The sequence below is a fragment of the Apis florea genome, unplaced genomic scaffold (assembly GCF_048593485.1).
Source record: "Apis florea isolate Af1SG1 unplaced genomic scaffold, ASM4859348v1 contig_2272_pilon, whole genome shotgun sequence".
NCBI lineage: Eukaryota > Metazoa > Arthropoda > Insecta > Hymenoptera > Apidae > Apis > Apis florea.
This window is the reverse complement of record NW_028256549.1, coordinates 40620-57586: the sequence shown is the minus strand read 5'-3', so window position 1 is coordinate 57586 and position 16967 is coordinate 40620. Positions and strand designations below refer to the sequence as shown.

The following is a 16967-nucleotide window of genomic DNA, read 5'->3' as shown; positions in this document are numbered from 1 at the left end:
TAACAATTTTTATATTATATTGTTCATTATATTATTCATTATATTGTTCAGAATAATTAGAATACGAATGTAATTTTATATTATTCTTTAATATAAATGATTCCTTATTCTTATCATCAAAATAATTCTTAATTTATGTTTTTATATAAATTATATACAAAATATTTTTGCATTTAGAATAAAATATTAATAATATAGGATTATAAGATATTTTATCATATGTATTATTTTATTTATAATTTTATTTTTCATTAAATCATTGTCAATATTACAATCTTCTATGTTGAATTCTATGATGAATTGATTGAGTATGATGTGAATGATAATTAAATAAATTAAAATTATTGTCACATTTTAAAAAGCCCCGTAATATTTATTTTTTATTTAAATATATTTAGTCTCTATACATTTTTTTGAACGAATGAGCGAATTTCATTTTTTTATATACTTATATTACTACATTCCACAATCAGTCATTTATTTGGTCTTAATCTTATCTTTTTTTATTTTTTCAACCTTTTAATTATTTTTATTCTATTATATTTCTTTGGTATAATATCTTGCCTTTTTTAAATCGTTAAATTTTTTTTATTAAAAAATTCTTTAGTTGAATCGATATGTCTATATATATATATATATATATATATATATATATATATATACTTGTAAAAATAATAATTTTCATTGCATTCATCGATATAAACATATTTTTATTACAATATAATATGTTAAGTTTATAAAATAACTATATAATAATTTATAATAATATTTATATATGATATAATAAGTAAGTTTTTAGCAAAACTTGGAATAAGATAATTAGATTTATTAAATAAGTTTATAAAATTAAAGAAATAATGTTCATTTAAGCAGTTGAATTATAATGTAGATAAAAGTATCTATGATATTATATTTTAAAATAGATAAAAATAGCAAGCTATTGAAATTTATTATTTGTCTCAAGTTGTATATATATATATATAGTACATATATATTTCATAATATTAAATACCATAACCTTAAATTATCAAATTTCTTATACATTTGTTAAAGGCTACTTACGATAAATATAACATTATGATAGATACCAAAGAAACAATTATACACAAATTTAATACAGAATTAGGAAATGATTTAAAAGGACTTAATAAAATATATGAATTTCATCAATATCTTAATACTCAGAAAAATGAAATTCAAAAATCAGTATGTATTTAAAAACATATTATCATTAAATTCTTATTAAAAATACTCTACATTTTACAGTTTGTTTTCACATAAAAAAAATTTAATAAAGAAAATTTTTTATTATTGGTCTTTTAAATTTAGCTGTCAATGGCATCAAGCGAAGCTCCATCAAAAGTAAAGGCAGTTATAGAAAATGTTGAAAAAATAGATATTGAATTTCAACAATTACAAAAAGCTTTTATCGAATTTAGAGAAAACATACAAGAAACAATGCATGAAAATGATAAAAGTTTAGAAATGCAAAAAATTATCAATGTTATAAATTATTTAAATAAATCCTTATCATATTTAAATTTTATAAAATATGTTGAAAACATTAGGTAAATTATTATCACTTATTTATTTATATTTTATAATTATTTTTAATATTAAAGGATTATGATTTTAGTGATGAAATACAAGTATCTTTAACAAATGGTGATGATGAATTAACTATCTCATTATATGTAGATCTTACAAATATTAGTTGTCAATTAAGATCATCAACTTGTCATTATCTCCAAAATTATGTAAAAGAAACTCTATATTTTTGGCATAACCTTATAAAGGATAAATTATCAAAGTATATTTTTATCTAATATATTTTTATATATTTAATATATATAAAATATAAATATATATATGATAAATATACATACTAATAATTTTCAGAGAATACAATGATATATTGAAAGGATTAAAATGGCCTTTCTGTGGTAATAATGCAAGTTCTTTACATATTCTTATACCAGAAATATTAATGAAATTTAAAATACTTACAGAATATTTACTTCATTTACAATTACCGTATCCTTGTGAAATGTAAATTTAATTTTTGTATTTTATTAAGATTTTTTATATTATAGAAAAATTATATCTTATTATTAACTTAATATATATATATATATATATATATATAGAGAAGAAACTGCAAAACCTGTAGTAACATCAGTATTATTAACAGATTTTACTCCTGTGAGTTTACCAATTTCATTGTTGGTACGACCACTTAGACAAAGATTTATATATCATTTCACAGGTTCTAAATTAACAAATAGACAAGATAAACCTGAATGGTTTTTTACTCAAATATTAACTTGGATTAAAGATCATATACAATGGGTACAAAAAAATGTACAACCTGTTGCAAATTCAATAGGTCTTAATTATGTAGATATGAAGGTACTATTTAATATATTGATACTTTTATTTTATAATTAACATAATAAAATTTTATAAAAGAGCAAAAAATCTGATTATTTCAATTAAGTTTTGTATTTTATATAAAGTCTGAATATTTCATTAATATGATAATGATATGATAATGATATGAATAATATTAATAATATTAATAATGAAAGTATTCATATGTTGTTTGTATTATTGTTTACACAATGAAATATATTAATACAATTTTATATAAATTATTTTATTGTAATAGGTAGAATTTATGCGAGCTTTGATACAATTAGCAGTTGAAAAGCTTCATTCTGAATTATCGATAGTACAATATGACGATGCTTTATTTGCTCATTTAGTTGATGAAGCTTTAGGTTTTGAACGGGAATTGAGAGAAACATTATTTTATCCTTCAACTCAACCAGCTACTGTTTTTGTACTTACACAAGCTCATATTTTTGTAAAGTGGATTAATATGGAAAAAAAATGTAATATATTTTTTATTAATTCTTTATTTAATTTATTATTTAATATTTTAATGTATTAAGTATCGTATAATTAAATTATATTATGATTAAATATTTATATAGAATATTAAATTATTTTTAATAAAAGATTTCCAATCATTAATGTATTAAATTATTAGATGCAACTGAAAAAATGGATGCCATTTTGAGTTCAAATACAGCTTGGGAAAAATTATCAACTTCTGACATTGATGATATGAAAGTAACTGAATGTGCAGATGCTTTTTTAACACTTCTTTCTACAATTTCTGATAGATATAAACATTTACCTCAACCAGGACACAGGTATAATTAATAATAAATATAATTAATAAATAATATAAATAATTATTTATATAATTATTTATATTATTATTTATATAAATGAATTTAATATATAATAAATATTAATAAATAAATTTTTAATATTATATGAGATTTATATTAATTGTTATTGCAATTATTGTAAAATTAAAATGAAATTTTCTCATATTTTATTATTAATATATTCATATATTACAATGACAAAAATCATAGAATCAAAAATAATATTAAATCATTTATAAAGAAATGATATATATTATCATATTGTATGATTTTTTTTATAGCAAAAACAATCCTTAATATTTATTTAATTCTATGTAATATAATTATTATAATTTTCAATTCAATTCAATTCAACTTTCTTGAATCAAATAATAATAGGTTACAGTTTCTTGAATTACAATTAGAATTAATTGATGATTGGAGAGTTCGATTACTTCAATTACTACATGAAAATTATGAAGATCCTTTAACATCTCTTATGCCATGTATTCTTAATACATTATATTATGTTGCAACTGTTTTAGAAGAGTGGGGTGTAACAGTGGTAAGTATTTTAAATATTTATTTCAAAAAAAAACTTTATATGTTACATATTTCTGATATCATTTAATTTTTTTTTTAGCATTTTTTGCAATTATACTTTTTTAAAAAACAGTTTGAAGCAGTTGAAACTGCTACATTAAAAGGAAATGATATAACTAAAAATGTAGGAGAAATCGAAGGTTCTGTATTTGATGAAGCTGTTGCACTTTTAAGAAGACTAGAAAAGACATTAATAAATGAAATTAGCGATTCTGTAGGTTTAGATGTAAAGGCAAAGAGTAGATCATATAGAACAGATAAGTAAGGATAATATAGCACTAAATTTAAATTTATATAAAAGATTGTTTAATATTTATATTTATATATAAAATCAAAATTATTTATTCTAGACCAGATTATATTTTTTAATATTTATCAAGTTTTTTGTTTAAAAAATTGTATAAATTTTTAAAAGTTTTAAACGTTTAATAATTAATAATTTTGTATCTATAAAATAAATTTTTTTACAGATGGTTTGCAATGCAATCAACTAAAGAAGTGGTGTCCTTATCTGTTACACCAACTGGTTACTCTATGTTTCAAGAATTAGCAACACAACTCAATTTATTGCATAATACACTTGCTTTACCTTTATTTGAGCAGGCTTGGAAAAATTTAGCTTCACAATTCGATCAAGTCAGATATAAATTAAAAAATTATTTTAGATTTAAATATATTAAATATTTGTGTAAATATAAATTTTTTATTATAGTTTCTTCTAGAAGAAGTCGTTCTAGTAAATCATTTTAATATGGGTGGAGCTGAACAATTACAATATGATATTTTTAGAAATTTATTTCCATTATTTGGTTTATACATCAATAAACCTGAATCATATTTTCCATTGTAAGTAGCAAATAACCATTATGTTAAAAATACATGAAACGAATATATAAATTTCTTATGTAATAACTTTTAATGTAGTAAAAATTTTCAATAATATGAAGACAGAATTTAAAGAATTATCATTTTATTCATTTTTATAAATTGCAATTTTAATTTTAAAAAAATGAAAGTATCATAAATATTATATAGAAATATCGATATTTCTGTGAAATTTTTTCTAATGTCGTTATACAAAATTGTATAATAAAATTTTTTCAAAATTATTAAATTAAATTATATAAATTATATAATTAATAATCTTTGTCTATAATCAATTTTATTCATGACATATGTAATATATAATATATCTAATATATATGTGAATATATTTACATTATTTTATTTAAAGATTATTAAAGAAATCTTTAATCTATATCTTTTTTTTATATAAAGGATTAAAGAATTTTTTAATATTTATTATTATTATTACATAAAAAATTTGTTATTTTTAACAATATGATATTAATGATTATCAATGCCTTGATAATATAATATTCTATAAAATGTTCATTATTCTATCTAATAAAATCTAATAAAATTTAAATAATACTTTTAGGATTAAAGAAGCATGTATTTTATTAAATATCATGTTAGGCTCTGCAATATTACTTGTTGAGGCTCTTAATGATAATGATGAAATTATCGCAAATGAGATACTAGCGGATATTGGTGTTTATAAAATGTCCCCTGAACTTGCTTTAAAAGTAATTGGAACAAGAACGGATATAAGTTATGTGTAAAGTATAAAGCTTCCTTTATACTAATCCATGAGAAATTAAAAATTTATTTAATTTTGTATATATTTATGTATTATATCTTTTTTTTAAAATAATAAATAAATGTTAAGTAATAAATAAATGTGAGTAGAGATTAATGTAAAGTAAAATTATAAAATTATATATATAATTATTAAATTTATATATATATATATATATATATATATATATATATATATATTGTATAATTAGAAATCATATGTATTTATAATATTTAACAAATCAATGTTATTCCGCCATTATCAGCACCTAATAATAATAATCTATTAAGGGGAAGAACTGCCATTGTAGTAAGAAGACCTTTAAAAGTATCGGATTTTAATTTTGATGATGAAAACGAAGCTGTTGTTTCTATAGATGTGTAAACTCCTACCCGATTTGCTGTTGTTCCTATTATTAATTCTTGTTCGTACGTAGTCATGCAATGAACTGGCTCTGTAGAACCCCTAAAAATTTAAAATATGAAATTTAATTTTTAAATATATTTGGTAGCTTCAAAAAATACGCTAAAAAATACAATTATAAAAATAATGAATAATAAAAATAGCGAAAATTTGAAATGAATAAAAAAAATTATTTAATTGATGAATTAATTATTATATATAGTATTATATATAAGTTTTATATATAAGTTGTATATATATATATATATATGACTTGATAAATATCATAAATAAATATAATATTTAAAAAAAATATATCAATAATTCTTTTGTTATTATGTAATTATAAAAATATGTAATGTAATTATAAAAGTCTAGAAATTTTTAAAATAATTCTTAGTAATCATTATTATTATACATCATAATTATTCATATTTTCAGCGAATTAAAAAGTTTTAAATTGTTAAAAGCAAAAAATTATATATCATATACATGATATATTAATATGATAAAAAATAATATTTTATCTTACTTCATATGAAATTTCAATTTCCCATCTAATGCACTCCATACAGCAATAGTTTCATCTAGTGAAGAACTAATTAATGTTGTTTCATTAATTGCCTCTAATTGTAATATCTAAAAGAATGATGATTAAACATTTCATTAAATATTGTTGAATATTGTTTTTAAAATTTCTTTCTTTGAATATAACATACTTCACATTCATGACCTTTCCAAGATGCAATAATAAGACCTGTACGAATATCTAAAATTGTTAGAAAACCTGATGCTTGACCCAATGCTACCCAATAACCACTAGGTGCTACTGCAATGCATCGAATTAAACCTGTTGGATTTATAGATACCTGAAAGAAGAAACTTATTGTTATTTTATCTGGAAGATAATAGAATAAATAATAAAATTTATTCCATACATTCTATTAACATAAATCAATTTTCAATTAATGTTGTTAATTATGTTAGTGTTGTTAGTAATGTTAATGTGTTAAAAGACTTAATAAAAGTTAATGAAAATTATGAATCTACATTTATAAGAATTGCCAAAAAAAAAATTTTATTTTGTGAAATATTTTACAACAATACTTACTTTCATTTCATTTACATATTGAAATGTTCTACAATCAATAACTCTCAATGTAATATCAGTTGTACCCACAAGCAAAGTTGTACATGGAGAAGGACTTGCAGCCAGTGTATTTACAGGAACTGGACGTGAACTTTCTGGACATCCAAGAAGGGAACCCATAAAAGGATCCCAACAATGAATTGTACCATCACAAGTGATTACATATCTTAAGGATTCTAAGAATGTAAGTGCAAGAATCGATTTTTTATGTCCAGTATAAGTATACTGGCAAGACGATACAGTATTTCCATCCCCCTATTATAAAAAATATAAATCTTAAATATAAATTCTTTATATAATATATTTTTAAATCTCATAATTTAAATTTCTAGTAAAAGAAATTAAAATATCATTTTATATATTAAAAATTTTACATATAAATTAATATAATTTTATAATTTTATTATTTTTACTTCTTTTGAAGAATTTTTTTTTATATATAATATCTTTTATATACAAATTATTATTATAGATTATTATTCATGAAATATCTTTCGAAGATCAATTCTGAAAATTAAAACAAATACAAAAATTAACATAAAAATATTATTTGAAATTTATTTATCAAATTATAATTAATTTAAATTTATAAGACGATGGAGATAGAGCAATCTTATTTTATTTCTATTTTGCTTCATTTTATAATTGCGTGTATATAATTTTTATATTTGGTTTTAATTTCTAGAATTGAAAAAAATGTCTCATATGTATATTAAAACATATATAATTTTATATAATTTTACCTGACTTCTTAAACTCCATAATTTTACAGTCTTATCTCTTCCTCCACTCATGAAACTATTTTCATTATCTAATACATATAGGCACCTAACACTATTAGTATGACCACTAAAAGTTTGAAGTTTTATTTGTTTTATATTAAATGTTATATCTTTTTCCGATCTTCCAATTTCATGTTCCCAATATGCCAACCAATTTCCACGTAATTGTCTTCCAGTTGACAAAGAACAACTTGCTTCACGATTAGACATAACATTTTCTGAAGTAATGTAATCTCCAATATCATTTTTTTGTACTGCAAATCTATTTCCCACAATTGATATATTTTCAAAATTAGCTGTATCTTTATTTGTTAATTCTATATTTTCTGCTATATTATAACCATTATATGATGTATCCAATATTATATCATCTTCAAAACAATCAAAAAATATATTAAATTCACAAATTCACAAATAAAATCACAAACAAAAAAATTATAGATATCCTGAGAAAAAATGCAACAAATAAATAAAACATAATATGGAACATACCAGTATTGGAAATTTTTATTTCTTTTTCATATTTACGACACAAATCATGCATATGTTCATGATTTTTTAATATATGTTTCATTATTTCATCGTCAATGCATTTATAAAAAAGCATATATGTTTTATGAGCAAATTCTGTTGTAAATACAGCTTTTAATTCTTCAAGTGCCTAAAAAAAAAAAATATATATATATATATATATATGTATATATTTAAAATTTATTATGCACATTTGCGCACATATTTGTCTTTAATATTTAATATTTACAATAATATATAATTATATAAAATTTATTAATATCTTTACCTTATTTTTCTGAGAATCAGATGTATCTATATTTTCTACGACTGGTGGAGAATAAGAATCAGCAACATCTGTATTAAAATTTGTTTGAAGTCCAACTCTATTATCTCTATTATCTTCATTTGAAACTTTTACCCTATACATAGATACATATATATATATATTATATCAATAATATTATATATAAATTAATTCAAAATAATATTACAATATAACAAATATAAATTAATATACCTTGTAAAGTGTTCACTTATTGTTTTTTGGCTAATTTCATCTTTAATATTTTTTATAACATCTTGATTAAATGATTTATCAAATGCTAAGAAAAATCGTTGAATAGGTACAGCTAGATGATTTTTTGTAATAACATCACCTAATCGTAAGCTAAACGTAAATAGAGTTTCTAAACATTTTTCCGCCATTATAGAACGTGCAAGTATTCCATTAGGAAAAGTAAATCTTGTTGACGATAATATACGAACTGTAGGATATAATATTGCTTTGACAATTGGTTCCTATGAATTAATTTTTTGTCAATTTTATATATATGAGATTTAGAAACATTTATATTATATAATCATACATGAAGTACATCCATTAGTATGGCATCACTGAGATATGGTGTAATATAATTTAAAAGAGTTAAACATGAAATAAGTCCTCCTTCCAAATTTTGCGTTAATTTTCTTTTACAAAGCGCTAAAAGTTCAACCATGTGCGCAAAATATTGTAATACTATAATCTGTTCTCCATACAAACCTAAATATATAAATTAAATTAGCTTTATTTTGAAAAATTTAAATTAGAAATATAATTCTTTTTTATATGAATAAATTAACCTGCAATAGCTGCAAGACACTCTAAAACTTTGTTAGCATTGCGATCACCAAGTAAAACTTTCTTATTCCAAGAAGTACTTTCAATAGTCAAAAGAGTATCATTAGTTATTGTTAAGTTTTCTTTTCCAGTATAACATAATGTGAGCATTCTCAATAAATTCCGAGATAAATATTTAGCAGTAAGTACAGGACCAAGTCGATGAGACAACCAGATGATAGATTCTGCACTCATTTCTGAAGTTGTACATTCATTTGATATAGATTTTTGATAAACATGATTTAATTGAATATCTTCATGCGCTACAGTGCTAGATTTATTATTATCTGTTAATAATATTATAGAACTTTGCTCTTCAATTCCTATAGTACATATTTCTTCAGATGTATTAGTAGATTGGCTAAATCCTCCATAAGTGAAATCATCATTAGAATTTTTACTTCCAACAAAACAACCAATATTGCCAAATTCTGTTAAGGATTTATTAGAAGAATTGGATGTCTTAGGTATAGGAATTATTGGTGATTTAACTGACTTTAATGGTGAAATTTTACTTCCCTCTTCATTTAAATCATCATTAAGATTTAAACTTAAATCAATGTTTAAATCAATATCACATGCTACACCAGAATTTAAAGATATCCAAGAACTTTCTTCTGTTTCCATTGTGAACACTTCTGTAAGAAAAATAGGAAAAATACTTCAAAATTTTTAAAATTGTTTGAAATAAGTATATTAAGCTTTATTTTTTAAATATTTTTTAAACATATTTTGAACAAAAATCCGTATATTTGGAAATAATTAAAAGATAATTAAAGCTTAATATATTATATTTAATTATTTACCATCAATATCATTATCAGTTGAATTCATATCACGTGCATAATCATTAGTTACAGGTCCAGGTGATAAAGAAATATTATGTTCTGAGCCTGCAGAAAAATCTTCATCCAAGGGAGATAAAATTCCTTCTCCTTCATTATACATTCCACTTAAATCACAACTTCTATAAAAAAAAAAAATAAATTTATTTTAAAGAATTGTTCATAGTAGCATTGAATGTTACATCAATATTTGTTTATTATTTTTAAATAAGATAATTATTTTTGAAAAAATATTATTTTAAAAGAATTGTGAAGAGAGTATTTTTGATCAAATAAAATTTTAAAAATAGATCTATAAATGTCTTGAAGATTTACAAGCTTAATTTTGTATGAATTGTTTTGTATTTTTATAAAGAAAGAAAGAAAGAAAGAAAGAAAGAGAGAGAGAGAGAGAGAGAGAGAGAGAGAGAGAGAGAGAGAGAGAGAGAGAGAGATTCAAATTTAAAAAAAAACAAAAAATAATTTTTTTGTTACTATTTTAGAGTTTCTGACAATTAAATTTGTAAGTTTTTAAAACAATTTTATTTAAATAATAACTACAAACGCATACTCTATATCTATATATGTGTATGTATTTCTTAATTTATGAAATAGTATAATTTTAGAAATATTATTGTTAAAAATATTTTATAATTTAATATATATATATTAAATATTATATATTAAATTATTATATCTGTATATTTTATATATATATAGAATCCAAAAATGTCAGATCGAATTGAATCGAATTTCTAAAAATATTTTTTGACTCAACATTGTTAGATTTTCAATAATTTCAGAATTTTTAATTCTTTCTCTTTAATTTTATAAATAAATACCAAAATGTTATTTAATTCTTCGAAATTCTTCTAACATTTTCAAGATATTTTCTAACTATGAGGTAATATTGCGATCCAATTCCCAACTTGTTTCAACCAAGACAATAGTTTTCGACATTTTCAGATTCTTAGACATCTTTAATAAATATTTAAAATCATAAATTATTCTTAGAAATATTTTGTAATTTAACATTATTTAGTATTTAAATATTTTCTATAATTTTTCTTACTTAAGATTGCCACTTTTATGAGTATATGATAAAGATCCTTGTATATAATCTCTATATCCTCCAACTGCTTCTACGAGAGGTGCAATAAAATTTTCCAAAAAACGTCGTAGACCCAATCTTACCATAAGTTTTAATAAGAAATTTCTATGATATAAACGCGTGGTTTTAAATTTTGCTATTAATCCTGAAGAAAGTACATCAGCATGCATGAAATTATCCATAAAAGAACCATTTTCATATAGTTTCATAATGGACAAAAGGAATGTTTCTGCAGTATCTCTAGGACCCAATGCCCTAAAAAATATCAATTATATGATATTTAGAAAAGTTAATAAAATTTTAAATTAAAAAAAGTATTAAAAATTATATAAATATTTATAATATAATTTTTCGAGAATCTTTAATATAGAATATATAAAATATATTTTTTATTAATTTGAATGTTTTTAAATATTATTTATAGATAATATTATAAATTATAACTTACTTGGCAATAGGATCAAATAAATGCCATGCAGCCAAAACTGCACTATATGGTTCTTCCATTATTTGTTGTATATGAGGCACAATCAATTCCAAACATGCTTCCCTTGCAATTCCAGTATGAATTAATAAATGTTCTAATTCCCTTGCAATTGCTTTAACTTTGCATTCACTAATTTTACAAAGGAATTTTGTTTTTGTTTTGAACATAAAATCTATATCATCTTCAGATTTTATAATAAAATTTAATTCACGAATTAAACTATTATATTCTTGTAACATTTCTACTATATTAAATAGATATTTGTAATATTTGGAAAATGGGAACAAACTTCCAGAAAGTATTGGTTGCAGAAACTGATGTGCAGATGGTGGAGGTAAACCCATATGTGTAATTGTTGGATAACGAAAAGGCATATCAGTTACCTGAAAACTTATATTAATGTATAATTTTATCATATATAATATATAATATGTTATCATAATATAATTAATTTAATGTGATCAAAATATTAATAATTTATTATTTAAAATACGAATAAATAATTATTTATTATTCGAAATATAAAGAATCAAATTTGAATAAAAATTTATTTTTTTAATTTATATTTTATATATATATAAAATTAAATGCATATACATTTCAGAAATGCATGTTTTAAAATGTAAGATTAATAATAAAATTAATAATAAATTTCCGTTCATTAATAATTTTTAATACAAATTGTAATTAAATATAATTTAAACTATTAAATATTTTTTCAAAAAATGTTATTAATTATATAATTAATAATTCTTCTTGATTTTATTAAATATTTTATTTATAATAATTAATATATTAATTATTATTATTATGTATAATAATTAATTAATACTTACTTCTATGTTGTCAATATCATAACTATTTGGTATAATATCAACTTGAAGTAATAAAGCAACAGCATTTCTTACACATTTAGGCAAACTATCAGCTGATATCTTCAAAATATTTAAACACGTTGCAAGTCTTTTTGCAAATGAAACCTTCTCAATATTCCATGTTGCTCGAAATTTATTAGACAAAAATATTTCCACAATTAAACAACCGAGAATTTGTTGTTCTTTAATACGTCCACTAGCCACAATTTGTTTATAATTTGTGAATGACTCGTGTAATTCAATTTGTGGTTTATAAACTTGAGAACTCATTTTATTTATGAATGTATGCATTGTTTCAACATGCATGATAGCTGTAACAGGATTATAATCTTTTGGAAGAATTATTGTCTGATTTATAGATTTATCTTGTTTAGCATCTTTGTCTTCGGTAGTAAGTAAAGAACCTCGAGAACGACTTAATAATCGACTTAAAACTAAAGGAGATGATTTTGATGTATTTATAATTGATGTTGATAATTCTTCTTCTTCAAATCCAGAACTATGACCTTCATCATCACTAGTTCTATTTCCAGATTGATCATTTCCTATAATAAATTATTGATTAATATTGATTAATAAAAATAAAATTATTTCACAAAATATTAAAAATTTTATATTAAACATACTATACTTATTAATTAAAAAAGATGAGCGTAATCGTGGTGGAATCTTACACCAATAAGGGGAAGGAATAATTTTTTGTGGATGTGGTTGTGTAAAAAGTTGAACAATACCAGAATTGGTTAAACTTGTGTGATTATCAACAAGTTGTAAACAAACATTTTTCGATTTTACCGCAGCTGAACCAGATAATCTATAATATAAAAAAGTTAGATAATAATAATGATGATATTAATATATATTATTGTATATTAAAATATCTTATACTTGTAACCAAAAGTTAAATCTATCCAATGATGTAATCTTTCAGAAACATAAAAACTTTCTAAAGCTTCTCTATGTCTTTCAATAAAATCTTCCGGTGATGTAGCCCATCCTGGAATTTCTAAATCTGGTAAATCTTCATGAATAGACTGTAATTTATTGATTGTTATATATATTTTACAACTAATTATATATATTATGATATAAAGATTAAATTGATTATTTTTATCTTGCCTTAAAAACTCTAGGATCAGTAAAAAATTGTGGTATACATTCATCTGGACTCCAATCATGTAATCTCTGTATAGAAGCAGGATATTCTCCTGGTACCCATTGTGGTCGCACATATTTACAAAGGACGGATTTATTATAGCGACGGGAAAGATAGACATAATATGTAATTTCTGATAATACATCCGACACATGATGTCCTACCTGTAAATATTATCAAAATAATGATCTATTAAATAATTATTATATTTTAAAATTTAATTATTAAATACTTACTTCAGTTGATTGTGAATCAAATGTTAAATCCAATTGTCTATCACCTTTGTTTAACCGAAATTTTGATTTTGTCAAGTCTCTCCAATTACCACCACATCTTGATGTAAAATCTGTGACCCAAGGCATCACATGATGACAACTTGGATCACCATATCTTCTGCCAGCCAAATTATTTAACGCAGTTAAATAATCATAATTACTAATACAATTATACACCCACATTTCACATAATTTTTCAATATTTTCATTCATTCCAAAATTAGAATTTCCTTGTAATGTTAAATTTGATAAAATTGTATCAAAATTTCTTTTACATCCATTAAAATTTTTGGCTCTTATTTCTTGATTATTAATAGAAATTTTGGAATATTCATTTTCAGACTTTATGTATATATTGTCATTTACTTTTGGTAACACCTAATAATATAAAATCTAGGAAAGTAATTATAATTTCAAAATTGAATAAATAAAAAATATCTAATATAAAAAACATGTAAATATTAACCTGAATAGTAAAATTATCCATAATTAATATATCACTAAGAGTAATTTCACCTAATACTAAACCTTTATCATGCAAGTCTCTAGATAATTGCAATAATTGATATATTAAAAACAATGGTTTTCCATGACTCATACTTAAAGCAGCAGGACTGTACATTACACATCTTTAACAGTAATAAATAATAGAGTTATTTAATATATAAAAAATTATAATTGAAATATATGTATAATATATACGTATATGCATAATATATACTTACTCGCGTAAAGAATATTGCGCTGTTTGTTCATGTAATGTTAAAAAAGCAGATGTAGTTTCAATAGCAAATAATATTGGAAGGAGATTGCAATGTACTTCAGTTGATATACCAGGCAATACAGATATCACTAACCCATTTTGTATTTGTATTAGAGTGCAACCATACATTTTTTGTAATACTTCTTGCATAATCCAAATATCACTTACATTAGCAATTATATTGTATTGATCTTTATGTTCTACACAATTCCATGGACCTATAAAATATAAAAAAAAATTAATTTATTTTTTTATTAAATAACTAAAGAATTGTATATATTGTATATATATTAAATTCATTTAAAAATACATACTGTAATATTTTTTATAACATTCTTTCCATAAATTTCGATAATTAGTTTCTGCAACATAATGCATCAATTGTGAATATGTCAAATCTGTATGAGTATTTCCATTTATATTTCTTCCTCTTGGAAGTGGAATAGCATACTTATGCTGTTTTTCATAAATCTGGAAATTATTATTAAAAATTATTATTTATAAATAGAATAAAAGCTTTAAAAATATTATATCAATTATGATAATTAATTAATAATTAATAACATAATATTATAATAATAAATAATTATATTATGTTCTAATTTACATATATTATTGACATATATAGCATATAAAATTATATGACAATGTAATCTATTTTTAAAGTTATAATTGTATAATGTTTTCAAAAAAAATTATAATTCGATCAATAATTAAATAAAATATTTGAAACAAACTAAAAAAGTGAGCATGCTTTTAATTTATTTTTTTACAGTTTATTCAATAAGTTAATAAGTAAATATATCATTTTTGCAGTTACTCAATAAATATATCATAATAGATTCATAAATAATTTAATGAATAAATAATAAAAGGATTTTTTTTGCTATTGTATTATTATTGTATATTAAGATTTCAGAATGCATTAAACACAATAATTACTTAAATTTTTAGTATTTTTTACGATATTCACATAATGTTTCTAATTTTTTTTAGTAGACTTACTTTATGATAATAATAGTACAGCTATATTCATTTAAAATTTGAATTTTAAATTCTTTATTTAAAAACTATTAATTGAAATAAATATATTTTATTTTGAAATTCATCTTTGTATTCTATTAAAATAATATAACTTACTATAATATAATATTGAATTTAAAAAATTAAAATTTTCTTAATTTTTCCACAAATTTTTTTGCAAAAAAAATAAATATTTTCATTATGTAACCTAAAATTATTTCATTTTCAAAATATTTTAAAAAATATATAAAATAATGTAATTTGTATATATATATATATATATATATATATATATATATATATAATAAAATTATAAAAAGTTTTTTTGAAATAATAAAAATTAACATACTTTAACATATACTCTTATCCAATCTGGACCCAAATCTTCAAGCATAGGATAAGCTGCAATTTCATCTGCACTTAATCGTTCATGATAAATGAATGAAATTGGGCCTGTATTAAGTAAATTATTTAACCAATTTTTGTGAATAGTTAAACAAATTCTATCATCTATTACTTTTATATATTTTGGCGGCACAAGCAATTCTTTCGTTATTACATCCATTTTATATCTTTATAAATTATATCTATAAAAATAAATTCAAAATATATATTTTTTGTATTAATTGTATTGTATTTATATTTAAATAAAAAACAATATAAATATTCTTAACCATTAATGATACAATTTCATATTATATTTATAATATAACAAAAAAGATAGTGTAACAATAGCATTTATCACATATGTTTACTTTTAGTCATTTAATGCCATACACAGTTGATATATAGTAAACGAACAGCTGATTTTAGACGCCATATTTAAATACAATTGTATAATATGAAGCAAATAAAATATATTTGAAAACAAATTCTTTATATAACAATTATATCATAAATTTTAAATATATATTTCATATATTTTTTTATAGTTTATTTATTACTTATTTATTATTTTCCTTTAATATTTAAGATTATCTAAAA

At 21.0% G+C, this 16967-nt stretch overlaps 2 protein-coding genes across 3 annotated transcripts; one reads left to right on the top strand and one right to left on the bottom strand.

Annotated features, from left to right (window-relative positions):
* Nucleotides 1–643: 643 nt before the first annotated feature.
* Rint1 (RAD50 interactor 1) lies at nt 644–5564 on the top strand. Its single transcript, XM_003698019.4, has 12 exons — nt 644–1206; nt 1330–1568; nt 1637–1810; nt 1900–2034; nt 2148–2409; nt 2669–2894; nt 3053–3218; nt 3618–3783; nt 3862–4082; nt 4292–4457; nt 4534–4667; nt 5263–5564. Exons 1-12 carry the CDS (start codon nt 1078–1080, stop codon nt 5444–5446), a joined length of 2202 nt encoding a protein of 733 aa, XP_003698067.1. The 5' UTR covers nt 644–1077; the 3' UTR covers nt 5447–5564.
* Wdr81 (WD repeat domain 81) lies at nt 5489–16802 on the bottom strand. Of its 2 annotated transcripts, XM_086917683.1 has the most exons (23): nt 16658–16802; nt 16333–16570; nt 15275–15431; nt 14923–15178; nt 14664–14826; nt 14159–14575; nt 13886–14086; nt 13655–13800; nt 13393–13580; nt 12728–13311; nt 11853–12274; nt 11366–11659; nt 10276–10436; nt 9433–10107; nt 9177–9352; nt 8828–9108; nt 8597–8729; nt 8290–8458; nt 7759–8168; nt 6977–7270; nt 6585–6734; nt 6398–6504; nt 5489–5928 (listed from the first exon to the last, which is right to left on the bottom strand). In XM_086917683.1, exons 2-23 carry the CDS (start codon nt 16546–16548, stop codon nt 5697–5699), a joined length of 5832 nt encoding a protein of 1943 aa, XP_086773809.1. In that variant the 5' UTR covers nt 16549–16570; nt 16658–16802; the 3' UTR covers nt 5489–5696. The 2 variants fall into 2 exon arrangements, with proteins under 2 accessions (XP_086773809.1, XP_086773810.1); XM_086917684.1 differs by lacking the exons at nt 5489–5928; nt 6398–6504; nt 6585–6734; nt 6977–7270 and adding an exon at nt 7450–7522.
* Nucleotides 16803–16967: the final 165 nt, after the last annotated feature.

Bases quoted from the DNA above. Each gene is read 5' to 3' on its own strand.
- Rint1 (XM_003698019.4), top strand. From the start codon at position 1,078: ATGATAGATACCAAAGAAACAATTATACACAAATTTAATACAGAATTA. The intron at 4,083-4,291 runs GTAAGGATAATA...ATTTTTTTACAG, and splicing joins AGATCATATAGAACAGATAA to ATGGTTTGCAATGCAATCAA. The intron at 4,458-4,533 runs GTCAGATATAAA...TTTTTATTATAG, and splicing joins TAGCTTCACAATTCGATCAA to TTTCTTCTAGAAGAAGTCGT.
- Wdr81 (XM_086917683.1), bottom strand. From the start codon at position 16,548: ATGGATGTAATAACGAAAGAATTGCTTGTGCCGCCAAAATATATAAAA. The intron at 13,581-13,654 runs GTATAAGATATT...TTTATATTATAG, and splicing joins GATTTAACTTTTGGTTACAA to ATTATCTGGTTCAGCTGCGG. The intron at 6,505-6,584 runs GTATGTTATATT...TCATTCTTTTAG, and splicing joins GGAAAGGTCATGAATGTGAA to ATATTACAATTAGAGGCAAT.